General features: G+C 37.1%; 1 protein-coding gene across 1 annotated transcript in view; it reads left to right on the top strand.

Annotated features, from left to right (window-relative positions):
- The window catches only part of ADAMTSL3 (ADAMTS like 3), a 345110-nt gene that overhangs the window by 182509 nt on the left and 135111 nt on the right, over positions 1-27490 (top strand). Inside the window, exons 7-9 of the mRNA XM_063090639.1 lie at positions 2016-2090; positions 9624-9781; positions 24337-24448. Of these exons, the coding sequence (XP_062946709.1) occupies positions 2016-2090; positions 9624-9781; positions 24337-24448 (345 nt within the window). The remainder of the gene's footprint in view (positions 1-2015; positions 2091-9623; positions 9782-24336; positions 24449-27490) is intronic.

The following is a 27490-nucleotide window of genomic DNA, read 5'->3' on the forward strand; positions in this document are numbered from 1 at the left end:
TGCAAAATGTAGATTCTGTACCTACTAAACAATAACTCCCCATTTTTCTCTCCTCCCAGACCCTGCTAAACATGTTCTATCTGTTTCTGTGAACTTGACTATTCTAGGTACCTCATATAAGTGGAGTCATAACAGTGTTCATCCTTTTGTGACTGGCTTATTTCATTTAACATGTCTTCAGAATTTATCCATGGTGTAGCACGTGTCAGAATTTCTTTCCTTTTTAAGGCTGAATAATATTCTACTGTAGGTATAAACCACATGATATTTATTCATTCATTAATGGATGGACACGTGGGTTGCTTCCACCTTTTGGCTACTGTGAATAATGTTGCTATGATCAAAGGTGTACAAGTATCTGTTTATGTACATGCTTTCATTTCTTTTGAGTATATACCCAGAAGTGGAATTGCTGGATCATATGGTAATTCTATGTTTAATATTTTGAAGAGCTGCCATACTGCTTTCATAGCGGTTGCACCATTTTACATTCCTACCAGAAGCTCATCACGGTTCCAGTTTCTCCACACCCCCTCTAATACTTGTTATTTTCTATTTTTGTTTGTTTTTTTGTTTTCGTTGTTTTACAATGGCCTTTCTAATGGGTGTGAGTGGTATCATTGTGGTTTTGATTTTCATTTCCTTAATAGTTAGTGATATTGAGCATCTTTGTATTTACTTATTGGCCTTTTGTATATCCTCTTTGGAGAAATGTCTGTTCAAGTCCTTTGTCTATTTTTTAAATTGGGTTGTTTGTTTTTGTTGTTGAGTTGTAGGATTACTTTATATATTCTGTGTATCAAGCCCTTATTTAATATGTGATTTGCAAATGTTTTCTCCCATTTCATGGGTTGTCTTTTTGCTCCATTGATATTGTCCCTTGATGCACAAAACTTTAATTGATGTAGTCTGATTTTTTTTTTTTGCATGTTTCCTGTGCTTTTGGTGTCATATCCAAGAGGTCATTGCCCCAATACACTGTTTTTAACTTGATTTTTAAAATCATCAGTATATGTATTGGCAAGCTTTCCACATCAGATCATATGTCTTCTTATCATTACTTTTATTAGTTGTACAGTATTCTTTAGTATGGATGTACTTGTTTATTTAACCCCTTCCATATTGATGGACATCAATATTAGAAGTGATGCTGTCTGGGCAGTAGGATTAAAAATAGGGTTTTTTTGCTTTTTTGTTTGTGTGCATTTTCTAATTTTCAATAATAAACCGGTATTTTTATTTAATAAAAGCTTACAAACTAGTCAATAAGTATATTGACATCTATTGCTCCACCAATTTCACTCTGGAGAGTTTATCCAAACAAATTGTTCTCTGTAAGTTAAACAAAAAACAACATCTGTTCAATGTAATTTATATTGTTGATAATGTTCTAGTATCATTTAGAAGCTGACTAAATGTTTAGGTAGGAGGCTGGTGGGATAAAATTTCATATGTGAGCCTAGATTATTATATAGGCATAAAAATTAAATGATCAGAATATGTAACAGCATGAAAAACATCCACGAGGAATGAGGTTTATAGGATGTAATTACCTAGGCAAGGGATCACGAAACATTTCTGTGAAGGGCCAGATAGTAAACACTTTAGGCTTTGTGAGCCATATGGTCTATGTTACTACTGCTCAACTCTGCCTTTGTAACACAAAAGCAGCCTTAGTTGAATGGGTGTGGCCAGATTTGGCCTGAGGGCCACAGTTTTCAGACTCCCAACAAAGAACATGGGTGAGGCTTAAGAAATGAAGGCAGTTGAGGTCCTATGCCACTGCGTTTCTTTTAAACTTTTCTTTAATGTTATTTAAAAATGTATTTAAATGAAATTATGAGTACTATTAATATGCTGTGCACATAGTTGGTGCTTTCCAAAGATTTCATGACTCTAAGCTAGAAATGAAATATAGTTAAGAACACTTTGCCAGCATGTTTTGATTGTCTTGCCCATTTTCATGGGCCTTTAGTAGACAAGTTTTACTACATTTGTCTTATATTCTTTTCTAGGAGAAGAAAATGTAATTGCTGTTCCTTTGGGAAGTCGAAGTGTGAGAGTTACAGTGAAAGGACCTGCCCATCTCTGTAAGTAGAACTTAATCTCAACATTTTTTATTTCCTGAAAGTTGCCAAAAAACAAACAAACATACAAACAAACAAAAAATCCTCAGGATTAATGGGTAGGTAGACAAACATCTCAGGGATTCTCTTCACTATTCTGGAATAGTCTTTATCTCCAGGGAAATGATCTATCTCCTGAATTTTTCTGTTCTCATGCCCAGTGGAAAATAAACCATTTTATTGTTTGGGATTAATCTCTCCATGGGTGAAGAAATCAAGTTATATGTGAAATAAACTATTTTTATGTGGAGAGTAAACTAGGAGTCAGGCGTCTTCTGGAGTGTAGAGCTAGGCTAATGTTGGAATCCTGCCAATGTCGCCAATTGTCGTGCTCTTTTACCTACCCATAATCCTGCCAACTGGGCCAATTGTCGGGCTAGGGCTGGGTCTGATGCTCACAGACCCCTCAAGCCCATTGTCCAGACTGGGTCACATACCCTTCACATGGCAGGCTGGGTCCCCAGACCCCTCACACGCCAGGCCTATGAGCTAGGTAACTGGCCAAAAGGTCCTTGGAGCTGTAGGTTTAAAGCATGGCCATGCATGGCAGACGCCTGAGGCCCGCAACACCAGCCAAGCCGCGGCACCGTGCATGCACCCTAACTCTACCCCCACACAACTTATTTACAAAGAATGCACCACACTACCCCCAACTGGACTAGAGATGAGGGGCCCTGATTAAACTATTCTATTTTCCCAACTTGGAGATTTCAGCAGTTTGAGATAAAAAAAAATAAAATAAAATACAAAACCTTATCACTGGATGTGGCTGACCAGGACGAGCTTTGTTGCCAGCTGTATTGCAGGAGCCCCAAATCTGAAAGGGCACTCGCATAGTGTTTGCCTATTCAAAAGAACTCACCAGGGCCAATAGGTAGAGACCTCAGTTTATTAGACTTACAGGAGGTGCTGGTGGCGGCCAGTGAACTAGAAATCCTCAATACCACGGAGTACATACAACAGTTATATAGTGAACAGATCAAAGTAGAGGTGTAAACCATTTGCATACTTATGGGTAGACCCTCACCTGACTCAGCATGAGGGAGATCTGGCTGAGTAGATAAGTTAACCTACTGGATACTGTCCTGGCATCAGAGTAATTTAACGTTCAGTGTGCTAACTCATTTACATGCTAATTCATTTACTCACGGTTCCTGCTTTCTACAGTTTTCTGTTTGTCTTAAAGGAGACGTGCCATTCGTTGGGTAAACTACCTTGACCAGAGATAGTTTCCCAGGGGGAACTCTGGTATGTATGGGGAGGGGAATAAGGCTATGTCCAGCATTTGTCTTACACCAGCACATCATGACTTCCCATCTAGGGGATACTGAAAGCAGACACTGGTTTCCCAGAATACTGAGAGTTTGAAATAATAGAGAGGATTGCAGTTGTATTGTTTCTTTGGCCGAAGTCAGATGGCATCTCCTTTGTCTTAGTTTTTCTGGTCTGATAGGACCTAAAGAAATTGGAAATGCCAAAGTTTGTCTCCTTCTCTCCCAAGGTCTCCTATGGCCACAGGCAGGATTTTCTTAGTTGTATTCAGAAAAAAATGGGTCTCTGCCCAGACTGGCTCTATGGCCTTGAAGAAGCTTACTGGGTTCAGCTAAGGCTGCCCATAAAAAATTAAAACACTATTATAGTACTTATAAACACTATTTTAAAGCCACATAAATCAAGGTCCACTGAATCAGAGGGCTACATATTTGCCTTTTTCTTTCTGGGCCACCATCTTAAATTTTTAAATCATAAGAATTTCTTAAGGCCAAAAGCATCTTTCATTTTTGGTAGCTTTTAAATGTGTGTATGTGGGTGTGTGTATGTTTATTTATTTTGGATCCAGAACTAATATTCCAGCCAGAAATGTTCTTTGAGAAAAGCTTACAACAAAATGTTTAAATAAAAATGTTTAAGGTCATCCTCAGATTAAAATATTAAAAAAAAAAAAAAGAAATTCTATGGCATGTTATGAACTAAATTAGGGAAGCAAGAAAATATCTTTGTGACAATGTGACAATGAAGGGGAACAATTATTCAGAAGTCCTTTTTTTACCCTTAACTTTATTATATGAATTATGACTAAAAGAATGACTTTTTTGAAAAACAAAATTACTAAAATATTCACAGCCATATAATGGCCACTTTATTCAAGGCTTTCTTTTTAATGAATCATCAAAACATCTTTTTCACTTCTTTTTAAAATGGCTTAAAGCCCACAGCTCTTGATGAGAGCACATCTTCATCCTGTAAATATAAACGATTTTTGGAAACTGGTAAAAATCATTCAGATCCAAATTTCATGAATCATTTGAATAATCACTTTGTAAAATACTATTTTGGATCCAAAAATATGAAGTTCTGAATACTCATAGCAGCATTATTCATAACAGCCATCAAGTGGAAACAACCCAAATGTTGAGTGAAAAAATAAAATGTGACATGTGACATATGTGGAATATTATTTGGCTATAAAAGGGATGAAATACCGATACAAGCTATAACACAGATGATTTTAAAAACATTATGCTAAGTAAGTGAAGTCAATCACAAAAGGCATATATTATATGATTCCATTTATATGAAATTTCCAGAATAGGCAAATCTGTAGAGATAGAAAGTAGATAGCCAGTTACCTGGCTAATGGGTATTGGGTTTCTTTTTGGGGTGACAAAAATGGTCTAAGTTTAGATCATGGTGACAGCTTCATTCTGTGAATATACTGAAACCATTCAATTATACGTTTTAAATGGGTTAATTTTATTGCCTATGAATTATGTATCAAAAAGATGTTTAAAAAACAAAACAAAACAAAAATACAGTGACAGGGACTAATATTCTCATGGCACTAAAGGCAATTCCCTAAAATTCAGCTCCATAATTTTTTAGGTTGTGAAAACAGCATAAGTAAGCAGTAAACAGAATAAATACAGGTAAATACTTTGAAGCAAAAATTCATTTTCTATGTATGTATGTTCTGGCATATTAAATATAACTTTATACCCAAGACTGGCACTCTTCTGAGAACAGGGCTGAAAAATGTTCCCATTTCTCCAAAAGTGACAGGTCTGTTGCCTGGAATATTTCCCCTTCTGAACAATTTCACAATTGGCTCTAGAAGTGTTTCTGAAAGTTATCCTTCTCTGCTGATGAGTAGAACTGGCTTCATTTACAAAGGATTTTAGTTAACATTTGTGAATATCTAAATATAGAAGTGGCTTTATTTTCTTGATTTATATAACTGTTTCTTTAATTTTTATTTGTAGAAAAGTTATATTTCTGAAATGAAGCTTATTTTGTAGTAATAAATCATTCTTTTAAGATCCGTATTAACTACCCTCCAAAAGGCTGCATTATTAAAAGCTGAGAACACCCAGTAATGTTAATGTCAGTCTCTTTGCTGTGCAATTGAATTTAGCTACAGAATGTCCATTTTACATGCTGCCAGGACGTGTTTAGATCCTAAATTTGCAGTCCTGTTTCATGCCTGGCCACAGCATTATAGACAGTACACAGCCCCAAATTTTCCAGTAGTATACTTTCAAAAATGGAAGCAAAAAGAGGATCCCTGAAAAGGAGATTTTATTGTAGCAAAACTTCAGCATTTAATGTTTTTGACTAGCAATAAACTTGAGAAGCCAAGATGTCATAAACTGAAAACCTCCATTATCAATTAGAAGAATAGTTTTTCCTCTAAGTCCCCTGATGACCATATATAGAAATGCATAGATATAAACATGGATACTGTATATAATGCCCAATCAAAGGAAAATTTCATGCGGGATAAAAGAATCAAATGCTATAAAATACAGCCCTACTGTATAAGCAAAGTTTGGTGTGTTTATAACTACATTAGCTGTGCTGAACGCCCATTACATGTTTACCTAACAGTACTTTTGTGGCCTTTAGAATTTAAGGAGACCTCTTGGGGATGGTACCATGACCCTGCCTCTTTTAAAAGAAACTTGGCCTGATACTTCTCAATGCAAGCCTTATATCTAGAAGCAATTACAAGCGTTCACCATCTTTCTAGTCATCATTTTTTAAAAAAATAACTAGTATGGATTGAAATATTTAAAGACATCATTATAGACTTGAGTTGGGAAGATTTGGGGATGCAAGAAAGTCCTGATTTCTGATTTTATTTTTCACCCTTTTGGAGGCTGTTTATCGTATCTTCCTCAACGCTTCTCCCCTGCAACCAATATTAAGCCTGGAGAGGAGAAGGAAGTTGGACAGTAGGTTACTCATACTCTCTTCTCTTAAAATAAAAAGAGCTCACATATCCAGACTTAGAGAATGAAACAGTGGTTACTACAGAAGTGGTGGCAAGGGACAGGAAATGGGGTGATGAAGGCCAAACGATATAAAATAGCAGATATATCTGATGAACAAGCCTAGACATCTAATGTACAACATGAGGACTAAAGTTAATGAAATTGTATTGTATTAGGGACTCTTGTTAAATAGGTAGATTTTAACTGCTTTTGTCACACAAAGAAAAGTAACTATGTGAGATGATAGATGTTGATTTACCTCATTATGAATAGCAACTATTTTACTATCTATGTGTATTCCATACATCATGTTGTAAACCTCAAATGTACACAATACAATTTATTCAAAAAATAGTGGTAGGAGTGTTTGTAGGCTTCCTGGGGTCTTCCAAGCACTAACCACCTTACTGTTGAAACCAAAAGAGGTCAGTGAAAGCTCTGAGACCTGAAGGGCATGTGGATTAGCTGTCATTAGCTGTGAGTCACACATTGTCACAGCATGGGGCTGCAGTTGATTCACAGAAATGGTAGAAATTAATAAAAACTTGATAATACATCATCTGAATTGTTGATTGGAAAACCGCAAACTTCTTCTCTGTCATTTATTTTAAAAGCACAGGCACTAAGAAGAAGCAAGTTTGCCATCAATATAAATGACAGCTCCTGAAGAACTACATTTGCCTCCACTTCACTGTGGATTCAGGACAGTGGTGGTGTCAATCCAAATTATTAGAATTATTTGCATCCAGAAACCCTAATTCATCAAATCACTGCACCTGTCTTTATTCACCCACTTTTGACTCTGTTTACTTTTTTACACAATTGAGGTCAAGGCACCTGCTTTCCACCTCCTAGATGCAACCAGTTTTTATGCCCTGGAGAACTGGAAGCTTTTGAAATAACTGAAATAAAGTATTTTAAAATAAGCGTGCAGGTTAGTGGAGAGGAAGAGTGGTTTGAATTATTAAAATGAATTTGAAAATTGGTTTTGCTACTTGTGTTTTTATATCCTTGTCCCTGAAAATCTTAGGCACTGCTGAAATTCAATGGAATAGACTTGACATTAAAAACAAAACACCAAAACCAAAATAACAGAAATGCTGGCCTTTGGTTTAGAGGATGGATGTCGTAGCAAATGTTCTTCCCTTCCTCCCAGATTGCCTTCCCAGATTCTTACAGATCCCCTGCCCCAACTGTGCATCCTGATGAAACTTGGAAAACTGTGATCCAGAAGGTTCACACAGTGGTAAAGCAATTACTACCCCAACACAGCCACAGAATCCATTGTACACTACTTGGACTTAATCAAGTCACTTCAGGCTAATTCTCAGTCTAGAAACTTGCTGTTTGCATACCTTCTAGGAGGATGGGTAGAGTCCAACTTCCTTTTGTGTTTTGATATTGCTTTAATGCTCATCATTTTTTCTCCTTTACTTTAGAGACCTCATTCATCCAGTGTAGGGCCGTCTTACTATCTCCAGTTCCCCATCTCATATTTACTGACAACTCACTTTATATCACTCAGTTTTATATATTCATTGGAACTAGGAAATGAACTTAATCTCACACTTTCCAAAAATCTACTGTGGTCATGAGATCAGGGCCAAAGTGGTTGGGGCTGTGTGTGCCTGAAAGTAGCCTGCATTATTCTTTGACCACTAATGACTCCTCCAGATCAAGTAGCTCATGTCCAGCCTTTGAATTTTCTCAGAAAATTCCCCAGTCTGCCTGTCAGGGATAATCAGGGATGTCTCCTAATGCCTGTTATGCAGTCTGTCCAGGGTGTTTGAATTCCTGCAGCTGCTCCAGTGGCAGAGAGAAAATCCAGCAAGAGAAAAAAACCAAATCCCAGCAGTATATGATTGAAGTTCCCTAATGCAGAACCATTTAGTCATGTTTTATCAGCTTTCCATTTTTAAGTTCAAAACTGAACAGAGTTTTGGTTCTATTGTGTTCTTTCTTTGTGATGGTTTTAAAGACTGGTACAATACCACTGAATCAAGCATAAGTTTCAGAGTAGAGGTGGACATGGGAGATGATCTGCTCTGACTCCTCATTTAGAAATGAGGCAATGAAAACACACCCAAGGTAGCGAGTGAGCAAAAGCTAGTTCCAGAAACACAGGTGCCCTAGCACCCAGCTGTATATTTTTTTATTCTCTCTCTCAGCCTCAGACCATGTCTACTAAGTATGATGACACTTACAAAAGAAAAGAAAGAAAAAGGAAGAAAGAAGTAAAATAAAGAAAGAATTTAAATAAAGTAGAATTGCTATTTTGTTCAAATTGTGGGCAAACGTTTTTCTGTAGGAGATCTTAAAAGCACTTCTGTTTATATAAAAGCAAATTCAGGGCCGACCCCGTGGCGCACTTGGGAGAGTGCGGTGCTGGGAGCGCAGTGGCGCTCCCGCTGCGGGTTCGGATCCTACATAGGGATGGCTGGTGCGCTCACTGGCTGAGCGCGGTGAGGCCGGTCACAAAAAAGACAAAAAAAAAAGAAATGCTATTTTGTTCAAACTGTGGGCAAACGTTTTTCTGTAGATCTTAAAAGCACTTCTGTTCATATAAAAGCAAATTCAAATGAAGTGGTAACATGCAGGAGGGAGATCTTTGTTGCAGTAGAATGTTTCTGTATTTTGATTGTGGTGTGTGATAAATGGCATGGAAAAATACCTACTCATTGTCTGTTTCCTGGTTTTGTTATTGTGCTATAGTTTAGTAAGATGTAACCACTGGGCAAAACTGGGTGGAGGTAGCCCAGGCCCTCTCTATACTATTTTTGCTATTTCCTATGAATCAATCATGTTTACAAAATACTTAAAAAAAAAAAAAAAAACAAATTTGAGATTCCCTATGATTTTGTCTAAGTAAGACTAGGGTTATGATCTTCTGAACAGGTGATAAAGTGAGCAAACATAGCTTTACTCAAGTATTAGTTACATCATGAAAAAATATAAAGAAAGAAAAGTTTTCACTTTCCCCTTATGGTAGAAATCGCTCCAAAGAATCTAGTAGACCTATTTGGGCCTACCACCTTGTAACCTCCTTTTAAAGGGCAACTAAAAGTCTGACATATCTATTCTGCCAGTGTGAATCAATGTTTGTAAACTGAGTGGATATTTTGATACTATATTGATGTATGTTGATATCGTACTTGGTAAAATGCCTTTTGAAATAAAATGTTGTTAAGATAGTTTTCTTATTTAAATTTTATTTTTTAAATTTTAGTTATTGAATCAAAAACACTTCAAGGAACCAAAGGAGAACACAGCTTTAACAGCTCTGGAGTCTTTGTTGTAGAAAACACAACAGTTGAATTTCAGAGGGTCTCAGACAGGAAAACCTTTAAGATTCCAGGACCTCTGATGGCTGATTTCATCTTCAAGGTAGGCTGATGATACCCTCTGTAAGCCATGCATCTGAAGCCCAGAACATTTTGATTTTTAAAGCAATAAGTTTATTCAGCAGGAGGTCATCAATGATTGTTTTTATGTGGCATATGTATCATTAATATTTCTAGTCCACTACTAAAAATTGTTGGCAGTCCATTGCTAAAAATTATACATCTCTCTCAAGTTTCTGCTCTTACACCTGGATAGTTAAGAACCACACTTCATTTTTATAGGGGATAAGCTTCAGGCATTTGTATTATCTATCTAGCCTCCATAGATATTTAAGTTTGTGACTTCTGTGTCAGATTCTTAAAGCATTAACCCAATATTCTTTGATAGTCACATTGTGAAATGTTTCAGGGATACAATAATTCTCTTCTCTCTTTCCTTATATTCTCTCTCTGGTCCATTGTTAGGGCATAAATTCTATGCTTATCTTGCTCTCCTTAGGGTCTTCCCATTTGATTCTTCAGTAGTAAAAATGTGCATGTGTGCACATGTCTTTTTTTCTCTTTTAATTACTACTCAGGGAATCTTTTCTTCTCAAATCAATTTGGAGGTCTCTGAGTAGGAAGCATTAGTAGGATGATGGATCAGAGAAATGCAAAGATTAGTATTTCAAGATACTGTTAGGTCACAGTATCAGCATAGATAAATATTGAAGATACATTATTAACACTGTGTGTAAAAACACACATACTCATAAACTGTATATTTCTATGAGCATGTGCGTATAGACACACATACATATATATGTACGTGTGTGTGCATACTTTTAAAAACTATCTTGAAGGATACATCGAAAACAAAAACATTGAAAACAACAGTGTTATTTCAGAGGGGATAAATGCTTTGGGGGAATAGTCTTAGTGTTACTTATAATATTTAATTCTTAATTTTTAAAAAGAAGAATGCATTAACGTATCACTTGCATAATTAAAAATTATTTTATACCTTCTTGCCCAAATTATGTATTTACCTCTTAATAAAGTACCTGTTAACAGCATGTTGTCCACTGTCTGAATTAGTACTCAGTTCTCTATTTTCCTGTCTCTTAGTTCTGGCTCACTCAGACTTAATAGTTTTCGACTTCAACTTTAACTTCTGGAAAGTTTTTGATCTCTCTAGACTGAAAAGGTTTTTAAAAAAATATATTTATCAAAGAGGGCGTTACACACAATGGTCTGACTCATCTACAAATAGATTTTCATGCCTACAGCCATTTTCTTTTGTGGATGTGGTGTGCCTGGTGGGAGAGAATTTTGTAAAATCAGAGATAATTGTGATGAAGTAAGAGTGACACTGATGTTGTTTTTCCCTGACTTGGGAGTTTGTCCAAATAATGTGGGTTTCTAGGAAATATCTTTTTCCATCAGTTATTTTTGGTTTAGAACATTGTAGAATTGCCCAGCCTGTGTTGTTGCTAAGATAAGGAACTCTTTGCCTCCCTTCATCCCTATCTGGCCCATCATGCAATCAAGTAATGACTGTACTTTCAGTGTTACTGGCAGTCAGGCTTGGCTTGCCCTCTCGCACTAAACAAATGACTCAAAAGTCCAAAAGTTGGTGCAAGGATTGGAAGGTTTATTCAGATAACCAGCATCTGGGGGATGACCAGGCTAAAATCATCCCACCTTCTGATGCCTGTTCTGGGGTTTATAAAGGGGAAGAGGCAGGAAGGTGAGGTAAGGGTTTTGTCTTGCAGGAAAAAAAGGGGGAGGCTGGTCAAAGGATTAGTGGAGGGTCTGAGTCAGATGTCAGGGTCCCATGATGACCTGGGTGCTTTGGCGTTGTGGAGTCTGCAGTTGGTGGACTGGTCAGCTTCAAGCCCTTGATGTTATTTTGGAGTTGGAGTCCTTATCTCCTAGTGGAGATCTCAAAAACAATAACCTCAGTCAAACATCACTGGAACATAAAAATACCTGAGTTGGACCTGTAACTGATGTGGACGCAATTTTCCTTTAAGCAAGAAGGTGAGTTAATAATCAGCTAGGGTGCTTTGCCTTTTTATAACTTCCTCTGTTTGCAGTTGATTAGGGAGGTAAGAAAAACAGCAAAACTTAGTTTCAATCCTTAATTGTAGGTGCACAACATCTAAAGTAAATCAACATGAGAGAGTGTAATGGGAGGTAAACAGAAATGAACCTTTGAGAAGGATCCTTTTTCCTCTACCAACCTCAGGAATTGATGATTATCAGTTCCCAAATTAATGGCTAACTGAAATTTTCTGCTTGGTCTTAGTTACCCCAAAGATGGCTTTTCTCTGTTGAAGATCTCTTTCATGAGTGGGAGGTGACAAGTGCCTGTGAGGTCACTGATGATGTCAGTCCTGTGTCTCATTGTATCTCTTTCCATTCCGGTCAACATGAGCAACTGGTCTTAAAATGCAAGACCTGGCTTCAACCTGAGAGAAGATGAGGCAGTGAGGACTAGACCTGCCTACTCAGTGCTAATTTAGCTTAGTTGTGGATATGCTGAGCCATGTTGAGACAAACACTGTCATACAGTTCATGGAGCAGACCTCATTTCATGGGTTTTTAATAAATGAACTGTTAAAAACTACTATATTCTTACATAGAGAGTAAAATATGTAGAAATCAATGGGATGTTAGAGATTGTCTTGTAGGTATTTTTGTTCAGATTCTAAAGTTTAGCAACTCACAGTACCTTTAAGAGAAAAATTACTTTTTTTTACTCTTTAAGAAGCTACATTTTCATGGTTGGACCATTGTTGCAAATTGAACTTTCTCTTCTTTCCAATGGATTTCTCTCTATATACTGTTGTTTTCCTGAATGACCTTATTTCTCATGGATGACCCTAGTCACAGCACTGCTGTGCTAGGAGTATTTTGCATGAGAGCCCCTGAGGTATTACTGTTTTGCTTCTTCACTATGTGCATGTTGCCACCAGATAGTGGTAAAGAGTCTTGATCAAGCAGTCGATGCTCTGTGCTTCATTGACTGGACTGTAAGATAGGCACTGTTCCTTCAGTAAGGATTTATTGAACATTTGCATCTGTGAGTAGATGTTGGTGAATATCAATTTTAAGTACATTTCCATGAGAATAATTAAATGGCTTTGATGAAGACGTCTCTTTCTGTGGTTATTTTTTAACTACTGCTGGTAGATTTCCTCTCTTTTAAAACATCCCTCCATCTTCAGGGGGGAAAATGGTTTCTCTTCTTTGTGGTCTGAAATCTTCCTTTTTCTGCCAGTCGTCTTCTTAGGAACTCATTTTTCTTTCATTCAAATATTTCGTGTTTCTGTAGAAAAATGGTTTTTGATTGCTTTTCCACTAGTTCTCAGTTATGCAAGCTCTGTCTTCCGTTTCCTCCAGCCTCACCTCTAGATATCTTTTATGCTCTGTACCCACAGAGTCTCGCTTTTCTTTCTGGGGAGTTGTGACAGCACATCTGACTTACCCAGGAATGAGAGGGTTTGAAGCAGCTTGTTTTTCTTTCTCTCATAGAACATGTTACAGCTGTGCAACGTGGTGCAGGTAGCGGCTGAATTTACACATACGTGGGTGTTTCAAAACACAGCAAGACACAGTTTTAGAGTCAGTGCCTGGATTAGTTTCCTGAGGCTGCTATAACAGAGTACCACAAACTGGGTGGTCTAAACAACAGAATTCATTGTTTTGCAGTTCTGGAGCCTTGAAGTCCAAAATCAAGGTGGTTGGTAGGACTGCTCCTTTCTGAGGGCTGCGAAGGAGAATCTGCGAAGCCTCTCTCCTCCACTCTAATAGCTCAGACATTTTCCCTTTGTCTTTACATCATCTTCCCTCTGTACATGTCTGCTTCTGTGTCCAAGTCTACCCTTTTTATAAGGATGCCACCCTAATGACCTCATCTTAACTTGATTATATCTCAAAAGATCCTGTTTCCAATAAGTTCATATTCTGAGGTACAGTGGGCTAGGACTTCAACATATCATTATTGGGGGACACAATTTATCCCATAACAGTGCCGACTGAAAAGGAAAGTCACCTATTTCTTCATGCTTCTCAATCAGGATCCTTCTCACCCTGAGTGTTTGCCACTAATCACAAAGGTAGAAACTTTTGGAGTATTGCATATTTTCCTGTAATGTGGACTGTTGAAGGAAATTTTCCTGGTTAAAGCAGTTCCGATACTGCTCTAGTAGTTACCAGAATACATAGCAAAGTTCTATGTATAAATGTATACATGCTATGAATAGTTTTATATAAAAATCTATTCCATATATTTTGGAAATTATTTTGAAGTAGCCAAGTCATTAATTGAATTTGAATTCATTTTCTTACCACTGCTATAAAACTCGTTTCCCTAATCAAACAGGGGTAATATAATTTTGTAAAGATTAATGTACATTTCTCTTTTGCCATTCTGTGTAATTGACCATCTCCTTTGTAAGCAGAGCTGTCTACCCTGGGGCCTTGAAAGCAGTGGTATGGCAGGTGGTTGATCAGGCTGTTGTTAGCAGAAATGCAAAGAGAATACATTAATGTTTCGATTATTAAAGTAGAATTATTATTATTAGTTTGGACTTTTGTTTTGCAAGTCAGGCTTAGTGAGAGAGATGACAATTTTATAAATTGATTTAGTTCCCCTAACATTTCAAGGGCCAAGTCTGGGGGACTAAGTCGTAGCATTTCTTCTGTAACATAGAGAGGACACTCCTTCCTCTGGGAAGGCTGAGCCATGGCTTTTTGTCCTCGAGACAGCATGCACCATAGGGCATGTCCAGTGAGGATGTGGAAAGCCTGTTCCCTCTGCTTCAGGAGACTGTGGGTACAGGAAGGAACGAGGGACAGGATGGAGGAAGCAGGCAGTGAGATGTGTATCATTATGGCTGTCACTCTCCAGAGCAGGAAAGCATATTAAGGAGGTTTCAAGGAAAGCCAAAGGCAGAAAAGCAACATTTGCTCTGCTTCTCATGTAGAACACCAAAAGGAAAATGCCTCATGGTGTGCCTGCCTCCATCCACAAAAACCTGCCACATCAGAATGACACTGGTATTAGTGTCACGAAATGTTTAGTTACAGGTTGAGTCGGGGTTTAGCTCCTGCAGTCTCCCTCTGCTCCCATGTGGTATGGAGGACATCTAGAAAATTCCATGTACTCTTGGCTGGCCAGGGGTTGATACGGTGGTGGCAGAATGACCCTTTAGCTGGGGGGTTAAGGTAGAGTGATCATGTTTCCTACTTTGTTCAGAAAAGTTCCAGTTTATTTATGCAGGTTGCCCTGACTTAATTATTAGTAGCTCCTCCTTTCACTCTCAAAACCATCGTGGCTTGGATAATAAAGCCGATGGTCTCTAGGTAAAAAAATGCTAAACCAGGCCAGGACTGGCTGGAGTCCTAGTCATACTGCAGAGAACATGCAGCGTATGAGGAATGTGGAGGGGGGGGCCCAGTCACCAGAGGAGCCCACCAGCCCCTGGCCATGACAGAACACAGCTGAGTTCACTGGCACTGACACTCCCTCTGGGAACTCCAGTGACCAGAAGGACAAAGGATAGGGTTGTAGGCCCAAGAACAGGATGGGGACCCACATGCTTGGATCCAGGCCCTCTTTTCCTTTCCTGCCTCTGTGATATCCTAGGCCAAAGACCCCCGTAGAGAAGAGCAGGCTGAAGGAGAGGCCAGACACCTGAAACTGAAATATCTGATGGGAACTCTTTAAATTATGGACCCAGATCGAGTTTACAGGATTGAATTTCAATTGAACAGTTTAACTTGTTGTTCCCTCCCTCTGCAGTTAGGAGGGGACTTGTGAAGCACAGGAGAGTAGTCGGAAGGCGGTGAGGGTGGTCTGCCTCCTGCGGTGATGTGAGTCTGTCGTGACTCACTCCTCAGTCTCAAAAAACAAAAACAAAGCCTCTGAGGAGAAAAAGACCCTTGCAGATTGAAGTCACTTATTTTTCTAAAGTTTTTAGTATTGAAGGGAGGGGCTTTATATATTTAGTTAGCAGTTTTTATTTATTTTAAAAACACAATCTTGTATTTCCTATTTTGCCTATTTTGCTCTGTAAAAGAATACAATAATACCATGCCAGTTTTTTCAGAATTTGAGGAACAAATATCCAAAGATAATTCTCCCTGGGATTAAGACATTCTTAAAATGCTCAGTAATTCTCAATTGTAATACCAGGGACTTTTTCTGAGGAAGAATGATAACACTGCATCATATTCTAATGACATTTGAAGATATTTTTTGTATTAATAGATCTCTAAACAGCTACCTTGTCTTTTAAAGAGAGCATGTGAAGAACTATAATTGGATGACTTTTCATCAATATTATAGATTCAAACTACTAGTAGTTTATAGCTTGGGGAAAATATATGGATTTTAGAATATAAATATAAAATAAAAGTAAAATATATGGAAAAATATATGGATTTCAGAATCATGTGATAGCCAATAGCATAATTAGTATAATTTTACCAAAATTTATGATTAAAAGTATCCTTTTAAATAGAACCTATGTCTACAAAGAAATCTAGATTAATTGGCCATTTTAATACATCTCTAAAACTCAAAGTAAGTTTTATTAATTATGTTTTTGGCTTGAAGTTGATATTTCTGAACTTAGCAATGACAAATCCATGGAACCATTTTAATTTCTTAAACGAAGGACCAAGGTTATCACATAAGTAGGCATTTATATAGCACCTTCATCCTGTACAGTGAAGAAACGTCTCACTTACCGCAAGCTTTGTTTCATTCATCTCATCTTCATGGTCATAAACCAGATTTGCCATCATTTTCTCTCTCTGCTGTCCTATTATTTTTACCTTAAAATATAGTGAGGCAGTTCAGGGGATTATGTGAGTATGTGAATCCTAGGAAACTGTTGCTCTAGGGAGTTTTTTTAATTCCAATATTTCCCTAGAAATGTAAAATTCAGTATTTTCTCTTCTACTTTATAAAAACAACAAAAATAATGGACCGGCCCGTGGCTTACTCGGTGTGGTGCTGGTAGCGCCAAGGCCGCGGGTTCGCATCCTATATACGGACGGCTGGTTCACTGGCTGAGCGTGGTACTGAAAACACCAAGTGAAGGGTTAAGATCCCCTTACTGGTCATCTTTTAAAAAAATAAAAAAAAAATAAAAACAACAAAAATAAAGGCACAAAAACCAACAAAGTAACATAAACCTCAGGTTAGGCATTATAGTCTACTTTTCCTTCAGCCATTGCTCTTATTAATCAAGTCTTTCTATTTGGATAAGTAAAAAATGACTGTAAACAGGCAGGACAGCTGCAAGTACATAAGTGAAAAAAAAATTATTTGGGACCAATCAGAAGTGATTGTTCATATTTCCATTTTCTTTTCTTTTCAAAAGTCCTTGTTGGGGCTCAGCACTTCTGGGCCACAGTCGGGTGGTTCTAAAGTCCTGATTTATTCTCAAGGATCCCGGGCTCTCCTCTGCTGATGGAAAAGTGTTCATGGAGAGAGGAAGGAAGCAGTTCATGAGGAGCACATTAACTGGAGACAGTTGTGGAGGAGTCACCCCTACTTTTTCCCTACTTGTATTTTCCCTTGAAATGGAATGCAAGGTTATCAGCTGAGAATGAGGATGTGGAAGGAGTTAGAAGTTTGAGGACTGAGGAAGAAGTATGAAATATTTGTTTTAAAGAATGGGAGAGTACGACGGACTAGGGAAAAAAAGAGTATGCTTACAAGCAGCATTAAGGGCCCATTAAAGGTTAGTGGGCATGGATTTAAAGTAATTTGGTGTGTATTTGCCCTGCACTGAGAGTAAAAGGTACAAGTCCAGGTGTCACGTGGAGACAAGGCAGTGTCCAGAAGCCCAAGAAGTCTTTTTCTTTCTTGTGAACTTCTCAGCAAGGAAAACTTTTCTCAGAAGCTCCATAGTGTAGACCTTTAATCACCTCTCATTGATAAGAATTAGGCCACTCTAAACCATCCCCTAGTGTGTTAGTCTAGGACCCCACAGAAGCAGATGCCAAGACAGGATAAGATGTGCAAGACATTTATTTGGGGAATGCCTGTGAGAAAAAAATGGAGGAAGCCAGGTGAGGCAGGGAGAGCTGTCTGACTGCAATGAAAATCTGACCAGGAGTGAAGGAAGACTGGGTGGAAGTGTCATAGACTGCAGTAGGAGAATTCCACAAGGTGGTAGGCGAGGGTGCTGAGCCAGTCCTCTGTGACGCGACTCCAGCGTCTCCCAGGAGCAACCCACAGCAAGCTTGACCTGGAACTGGGAATATTGGTCTTTTACACTCTTTGCTGTTGTGTATCTGAATGGAACATTCTCATGGGTCCTACACCTAGCAAGGCAAATGGGAACACAGTGATTCATTGAGAACAATCAGGATTTATCTAAGACACATGAGGGAGGAATGATCGCTGGAACAAATGGAGTACTGTAGAAAGGGAAGGGTAATTGAATGTTGGTAGACAACTGAATGTGTCTATTACAAAAAGGATTGTCTCTTTCTGTAAAATATCTGGGCTTGATGCCTCTTTTTTCTCTTCTTTTTTTTCCCCCTTCTTTTCTTCTTTTTCTTTTTGGTAGTAATGCAGAGAGAGGACTTAGAAACCACTTCAGTTTCTCTTAGGCTTATTTGTTTGAGCCAATTAGGCAATTTACATTTTTCTACAGGTGTCAAATTCATCTAATTTTTCAAACTTAACTTTTCAAATGTAACCATAGTATTCTTTTATTATTTTAAAAAATCTCCACTGTACCTATAGCTATGTATCTTTTGTTCCTAAAACTTGTTTATTCCTTCCTTGCCTAATTTCTGTTTTGTTCAAACCATCCAAAGATTGTCTCTGAGCCATTTAAGAACTAGATTTTAGTTTTGTTAATTAGCACTCTTAGAGACTTTAAAAATTTTTTCTATTTATGTAAATTTTTACTTTTTATTTTTCTTTACCTTTATATGGGTTTATTTTGGTGGTGTAGTTTTAGCTTCTAGAGCTGAATTCTTAATTTGTTATTTTCTTTTTTTTTTCTTCATTAAATATATTTAAGGCTATCAGTTTCCCTATACAAAAATTCATAATTTTATTGTAGTGTAGTTTATTAATCTTTAACTTTGTGCTTAGTGCTATTTGTATCCTGGCTAAGAAATCTTTGCCTCATCCAAAGTCATGAAGATCCTCTTCTGTGTTTGCTTCCGGAAGCCTCATTATTTTATCTTTCACATTAAGGGCTTTAATCCACTGAGAATTGATTTTTTGCACATGTTGTGAAGTAGAATCAATATTGTTTTTCTACCTGACCATCCAATTGACCCAGGGCCATTAGGTGAAGGACAACCCTTTCCCTATTTGTCTTAAATCTAGCAACCATCACATGAGGGTATATGTATGGACTCTACTTTGTTTCATTGATCTATGTGTCTGTTTGTGCCAATACCATTGTGATTCATCTCCAGTAGCATTAAAATAAGTCTTGAGTATCTGGTAGTGTAAGTTCTTTAGCTTCATTCTTGAAGGTTATCTTTGCTATTCTTGACTCTGCCATTTCCATATCAGTATTTAAATCAGCTTGTCAGATTTATAAAATTCTGCTGGATTTTGATGGGAATTGCGTTGAATCTGTAAGTCAGTTTGGGGAAAATTGACACCTTTTCAGTGCCAAGTCTTCTAATCCATAAACATGGTATATACATACATTCATTTAGTTCTTTTAAAGTTTCTCTCAATAATGTTTGTAATTTTTAATGTTAATGTTTTGCATATCTTTTATTAAATTTATTCCCGGGTGTTTGTTATTTTGATGTTATTGTAAAAGGTATGCTTTTTCTTCTTCTTTTTTTCATTTTATATTTGTTAGATGCTGGGGTGTGGAGATCTAATTAATTTTTGTATATTGATGTTGTATTCTTTCTAGTTCACTTAATGCTAGTAGTTTGTGAATTCTTTTATATCGTGTACATACACAATTGTGATGTCTACAAGAAATGACGGTTTTGTTTCTTCTTTTCTAGTTATTATTTTATTTGCTTTTCTTGCTATAGTGCACTATTTAAGTTATCTGATACAATGTTGAGGAGAAGTGGTGACAGCAGCTATCTTATTATGCTTTCAGGGGCAAAGCTCTCTATAATCCACCATTCTATATGATGTTTGCTATAGAACTTTTTGCAGAAACTTTATCTGATGAAAGAAATTTTATTTTTTTTCTAGTTTGCTTCATTATCATATACAATTATAGAATTTTATCAAATGCTTTTTCTACATGTTTTGAGGTGATCAGGAAAAAGGTTTTCTCTTTTTTCCTTTTAATATAATAAGTTACACTGCTTTTTCAAATGTTATATCAACCGTATCTTCCTGTAATAAACTCCCCTTGGTCTTATCCTTTCCTATTAGAATTTTTTTTTTTTTTTGCAGCTGGCTGGTATGGGAATCTGAATCCTTGACCTTGGTGTTATAATATCTTGTTATATCTGTTAGTAGAATTTATTATTAATAAAAATGTATATCCTTTTATATATAGGGGCTGGTGGTTTTAAACTTCTGGCTTTGTAACTCTCTTTGATGTAGTTTTCTTTCTATATCATTGATGTCTGCTCTTGTCTTTATGGGTGTCCATCCTTCTGCTTTCTCTGGATTTACTGTGCTGTTTCTTTTCTAACTTCTTGAAATGGATGCTTAGATCATTGATTTCTTTCTTTTTCCCCTTATAACATATGAATTTAAATCTGTAAAGTTCAAAACATGATTTATATTTAATTTCGCAAATTTTGATATGAACTCTTTTTCATTCAGTTAAATTATTTTATACTTTGTATAATGATATATTCTTTGACTTATGGATTATTTAGAAGTGTAACATCCAAATATATGGGAATTCCAGTAATCTTTTATTATTTTTTTATAGCTTAATTCTACTGTGGTCAGAGAACATATTCCATACTATTTCAATTTTTTGAAATTTGCAAAACTTGATTTATGGCTCAGAATATAGCAAATTTTGGAGGAGTATTATGTGTAGTCTTCCGTTGTTGGGTATAATGTTTTTCATATGTCAATTAGGAAATGTTTAATTCTGTTATTCAAAATTATAACTTCCTTGATTTTTATCTGTTTATTCAGTCAATTACATGAAAGATGTGCTAAAAATACCACTATGGCCGTACATTTTGCATTATATATTTTGAAGCAAGATTGTTAAGTACATTCACACTTAGAATCATTACATCTTCTGAGTGAATTAATCCTTTTATCATTATGAAACTATTTTCTTTCAGCACTTTGATATCTCTCCATTGTCTTCTGGCTTTCATTTATTCTGTTGAGAAGTCAGCTGTCTGTCTTATTTTTTGTTCCTTAGAAGCTAATGTGTCTTTTTTCTTTGTCTGCCTTTGAGAGTTTTCTCTTTGTTTTTGGTTGTCATCAATTTGACTATTATGTAATTAGTGGCTTTCTTCAGCTTGTGGTCTGCTGTTCCTCATGAATCTGTGGCTTGATATCCACTATCACTTTTGTAAGGTTCTCATTTATTACCTCTTCAGATTAACTTCTGTACCAAGCTCTTTATTCTCTATTTCTGACACTACAATTCTATCTTTACCTTTATCCAATGTGTCAAATTTACACTGTCTTCTGATCTGTCATTTTCCTGATTCTCTGCTCAGGTATATCTAATCCAGGAGTCAGCAGATTTTGGCCAGCAAGCCATCCACCTGTTTTTGTAAATAAAGTTTTATTAGAACACAGCCACCATTTGTTTATATATTGTCTGTGGCTACTTTTGCATTTCACCAACAGAGTTAACTAGTTGTAACAGAGACCATATGGCCTTAAAACCTAAAATGTTTACTGTCTTGCTCTTTATGAAAATATTTGCCAAATTCCAGTCTGATTTGCTGTTAAGTTCACCCATTGAGATATTGATTTAAATTATTGCACTTTTTATTTCTAGAATTTCCATTTTGTTTTTATTATAGCTTCTTCTTTTCTAGTGAAATTTCCCATCTTATTGTTTAATTTCTTGAACACTTTAATCATAATATCTTAGTGCAGTTTCTCTAAAAAACAGAGCCAAAGGCAAAAGCTACCTGCCAACATTAATGTTTTATGGCGTTGCTAGGTCCCTCCAGCAGGGAAACAAGACATGAAGCCAAGACCAGGATTGGAGTTGGTAGTGGTTTTTAAGTTTCTATCAGTTAATACCAATATCTGAATTTTCTGTAATTATGTTTATAATGTCTATTTAAAAAAAATTTTTTTTTAGGTTGTTAAATTCTTTCACATGCCTAGTTATTTTTAAAGTTTGTGCTGTGTATTGTAGATGAAAGGCTGTAGATATAATTTGAGACTGGATTATTTTTGCTTGTAGAAGTCAGTTAGGTGAGGAGCCAATCACCTTCATCCAACAAGGAACTGAACTAATTTGAAACTGGGCTTCATTCCTTTGAAGGCTGGTCTATTTCCATTTCACTTTTATTCCTAGGATAGATCCTTCTAGGGTCCCAGTTGAAAGCCTGGGGTTTACCAATACCCCTCACCTTGACAGAACTTGGACTCCAGTTTTTGCTTCCTGAGCTCCTTGGGTCTGATCACTGGTCTACTCCACTTCTCAGCCACTTGAAAATTGGAAAATATACATTGAGTGGAAAGGTGGTGCCAAATGTGGTGCCAAATGCTGTGCTCACATTTCTGGGCTTACTTTGTGTCTGGGATTTTGGCCCTGCAAATCTTCACTAGTGTGGTAGTTCTCTGATGCATTAAAATACATTGAAAATCTTTTATGCACTGTTTTTACCTCTTCTCACTGGGAGGATTCATCAGAAACAAGCTGTTCTGTAGTAGCCAGAAGCAAAACTCCTTAGCAGTGTTTTCTACCTCTATAGCTCCTGTGCCATCCCCACCCCATCACAATAATGCTGCCCCTCTCTTCCTCTATGACATCGTGTGTCTGGAAATTTTTATGCCATTTTATAACTAAATACTCCAAACTATTATTTTTCAATCAACCCTTGTTTAGATTCACTCATAAGCTTTACTGATTTATTTCATCATTATTGCTTCTTGCATCTCACTACTTTTTTCTGAATTGATCATTGATTACTGATTAATAATTTGGTTACAGAATTCTAGATTCAAAATTTTGTCTCTCATCACTTTGAAGATATGATTTTGTTTTCGTGCATCCAGTATTGCTTACGAGAAATCTGATGCCAATCTGATTGTCTCTTCTTTGTATATAATCATTTTTTTCCTTTCTGATAACTTTTAGAATTTTTCTTTATTCTTGTTGAAGTTCTTTTTCATGTCTGGTTAGAATTCAACGAGTATGTAAAAACCGAGGACTCCTGTCTTTCTTAAGGCTGAGGAAATTCTCAGCAATTATGTAATCAAATATTGCCTCTTCATTATTCTCTTTATTGTCTCCATCTCTTTTTTAGAAATACTACAGCAGATTTATAAGAAGTCTTTTTTAAAATTCCCTTTAAAAAAATTAAGCTGTATTATTTTGTAAACTTCTTTCACTAAATATAGCGTGAATGTTTTCTCATAGTATGGAATATTCATTTTTTCTAATATTACATTTATTTTTATTTTTATATTTTTCTTATTATAATTTTATTTCTTCATTTTTCTTTCCAATTATATTTTCCAGAGGTTTTTCTAATACATCAATCTTTTAAAATTTTTTTAAACTGACATATAAAAATGATATATATTTATGGTGTACAACATGATGTTTTGAATATGGTGGAATGGCTAAGTAGAGCTAATTAACATATGCATTACCTCACATACTTATTATTTTTTTGTGGGGGGAACGCTTAAAATCTACTTTCTTAACAATTTTCAAGTATACAATCTTAAGTCCTGTATGTATGTTAGGATTTCTGGACCTAGTCTCTACGAGCTTATTTTCCCCTTCTTTTTTTCCTATTTGTACTACATTCTGTTTTTCTCAGTTTGTGCATTTATTCAGTCACTAGGGCAGCAAAGAAAAAAGTAGGGAGAGAACTTGCTGCTTGAGTAAAATCACCTAAAAGTAAATTTACCTCTGTCTGCCATTGTTTACTCATGCTCAGCAGTGCCTGCTTCCTTCTTAGTTACTAGAATGTTCATATTTAAACATTGTTTGTGTATGCTTGAGTTGAGTTTCTGCAGTTGTGTTTTTAGAAATATTTTTCAGAAGGATCTGCTTAAAGTTGTTGTTATTAAAAATGTAAGAATCCCAATTATGTGCTATGTTGTGAGCGAATCCAGGTTAAGTCTCAATCCCTGCTGTCATGGAAATTAAAATCAAATGTTTCAGGAAGAAAAAATTATTAAATAACCAAAAAAAAGTCCACCTACATTTTTCTGAACACATTCACAGTTATGAAATTATCTGGAAAAATGACTCCAGGGAGATTTGCTGAAGATCATGCGAGTCCCCATTTATGACAAATCTAAATGAAATGCTATCACATTATCAGATCCTTGGAATCTTCATGTAGCATAGTTTATTGTGACGGACGTGTGATTATCTACACAGGTGAAGACTGTTCATCTCATTTTGAAAGGTGTGGAAAGCACTAGCTCATTGCAAATGTGTTATCACAGTTCTCTCTGTCCAGACCAGGTACACTGTGGCCAAAGACAGCATGGCCCAGTTCTTCTTTTACCAGCCCATCAGTCATCAGTGGAGACAAACCGATTTCTTTCCCTGCACTGTGACATGTGGAGGAGGTAAGGCACAGACTTTGCTTATGAATATTTAGAGTTCAGAGTGAGAAATTACACATTTGTGTTTTTGACGCTGATTTTAAAACTGGTGTGGTAATTAGAGATGTCTAATCGCATAGTACCTTCCTCAGCCATCTGGAGTGCAAATGTCTGGAGTGTTAATGATGTGCATTTGCTCTTATTCTTTTGATAGGTGAAAAACTGGATTTGTAAAACACCTTTTACTTTTAGCAAAATGCTGGAAACATGTTTGCATGCATTATTGCATTTCTCTTCTTGACTGTCCTTAAAGCATGTATTATTTTTAATTTCCTATGGAAAACTTGAGAAGCAGAGAGAGTGAGTGACTTGCCTAGCCCGATCAACTTAATGGATGTGTTGGTTCTAACATGAGTTTTCTGCCTTGTCTCTCCTCAAGTGCAAGAGTATAAACTGACCAAAAAGAGAAAGAGTCTCTGTAAGTGGTAAGGGGAAAGTCCTGCTTATTGTCTGCTTAGTTCAAGGTTTTCTTAGACAGTTGAGGAAGGTTTTAGGGCAAGTGTAATCCAGGGCTTCACACACGTGCTACAAAAGAAACATTTTTCAGGCTCAGGTGGAAGAAAATAGTCTATTTAATATGGAGCAGCAATAGTTCCCTGGAGTAAATGAGGAAGCAAGCAGAGCCACTGTCAAAATAATCCTCTTTTTCTGAACCAGACTTTTAAATCGAAGAGTAAATGGTGCCAACCCAGGAACCATAAGTTACTAGAATTACCAGACAGACTTGCACTGATGCTTCCCCTAAGAGAACCAGACAGCAGTACTAGGTGTTTTTACCATGTGTCAAGCCATGTGCTTGGTACTCATCATCACATTTATTCTTCCAAAAAACCCCGAGAAAGGTCTATTTTAAGTATGTTTTGTGCATGAGCAAACTGAAACTTAGGAAAGAAAAAGAACGTACTCAAGGAGGTTCAGCTAGTAAACAGCACAGCTAGGATCTGGGTCCAGGTTGGTCTGATGCCAGTCATGCTCTGAATGACTTTGCCCTTGTGTTTCCCCTGAACCATTTACCACACTTGGCACCAGGTCCAGGTACACAGGCTTGGGTGCGGACCTATTTGAAGAGCTAGAATAAATCCACTTCTTTCATCCCATCCCAGCCCAACCCAGCCCATTCCAGCCCCAAATCATTTCTTCCTGGAAGGCTACAGAATATCAACTTACTCAGAGAGCCAGAAACCGAGCTGGAGTTCTGGTCTCTCTCCTTTAAACTATGGTATATCAAGGAGGATTCTTCAGTCAGTGTCAGATTCTCATAAATATGCAGATCAGATCTCTCTCTTCTGGGACTTAGGCTCCTCCTGAAACCAGGAAGAAGGCTGTTTTGTGGAAAGCCCTCAGCAGGCCAGACCCCAGTGGGAGCTTGTGTCCCTGGAAGTGGAAGAGAAATGGTATGAGGACTGAATGGGGCCCTAGAACAGAAGTAAAAAGTGCATCTTCCCAGATTACCAGTTGGTTCTTCCTAGGTCCAAGCTTGGGGCAATAGACCACCTGATTATGGTCCTATAGCAGTGGTTCTCAAAGTGGGATTCCTGCACCAGTAGCATCAGGATCTCCTGGGAACTTAATATTACTACCTTAAGTGGAATAGTATTATCTCTTGCCATAAATACAACATAATCACAAAAATGAATATAATGAAAACAAAACAGTGGAGTACATAACCTTCAATTTCCTGCCATCTCTAACATTCTCGCACTTTATTTTCAATTCTTCCTGATTTTTGTTGAACATTATAAGCATTTTTTGAGGCAAAAACTCCTTTAAATCTTTGAGTCACTAACTCTAGCAGGCTTTAAGAGAAAGTCTTAAAGTTGACTGAGGTAAAACACTGTTTGGAATCAAGACTGTGAGCTGGATAAACCCAATGAGATCTCTTTTAACCTAGGCCTTGGCAACTTTTTTGGCCAATCCTGTTCTCCATAATTTGCATGCCAAACGTACATCAAGAGGAAGCATGGCCTAGTAGACTAAGCAGTAGAGATGGAGTTAAAGGATCTGGATTCACTTCTTGGTCTTGCCACTAATTATCTCTGAGATGTCTTGGAGCCTTAGTTTCCCATCTGTGAATAGGACTATCCCTCTAATAGCGTTTTGGGGGATAGCATGAGATGATATATGCCTGGCAATTAGTGAGCATTCAGGAAATATCCGTTATGTTAGAAACTAAACCTGAATTTTGTCAAAAATGCCTCTGCACAGTGTCCTCCCTTGGCTGTCCCTCTTCTTGGCATTCTCAGTTATATTGGTCATGAGTGACATGGTACATGCATGACTCAAATGTCACAGTGAAAAGCTCTTGGATTTCATGGGACATACACCTACAAATGCCTGCACTCAGAAACTGAATCCTACCACCTTATTGTCAGGTGGGCCACAGTTCTGGGGAAGACAAGAGTCACGGGCCACACATGAAAGCAAAAGAGATGGTGGGGGCTTTTTTATGCTTACTCTGCAGAAAAACAAGCATCTCTTTAACTTGTTCCTTAGCTCTCACCACACAGTTATTTAGAGGGATATTTCCATTTGCACCTATAAACTAAAGGAGAAGCTTTCTGTTCTGGGAGGAACATTTTATGGTGGGATTCAACTTAGTTCAGTTGATTAAAGTCTGGGGAGGAGAATAGGTGTTTCTCATACTTGGGTGCCCATGGAAAGACACAAACAGTCCTGCTGGAACCATAAATGTGCATGAGAGCACCTAGCAGTGAAATTGTCTCCAAAAATCACACTGGATGTGAGAACAGAAGGGAGATTTAGGCTACTTTGGAGTGTCTGCCCTTTTCTGCACACTGGCAGAATTTCAGTACATTGGTTCATAATATAGGAAGGTAATCTGCCTTATTTCTTTTGCTTTCAGTTATCTCTAACCTGCAATAAAATTAAAGAGGACAATGAATTGTCTCTCCCCAAATTATAAACACCCGTATGCTCCCTGTCTCCTTTTAGAAGTATGTTTCCATTTAGGACAAAGATTTTCTCTGACTCAAGGAGCTGTAATCT

The sequence above is a fragment of the Cynocephalus volans genome, chromosome 3 (genome assembly GCF_027409185.1).
Source record: "Cynocephalus volans isolate mCynVol1 chromosome 3, mCynVol1.pri, whole genome shotgun sequence".
Classification (NCBI taxonomy): Eukaryota; Metazoa; Chordata; class Mammalia; order Dermoptera; family Cynocephalidae; genus Cynocephalus; species Cynocephalus volans.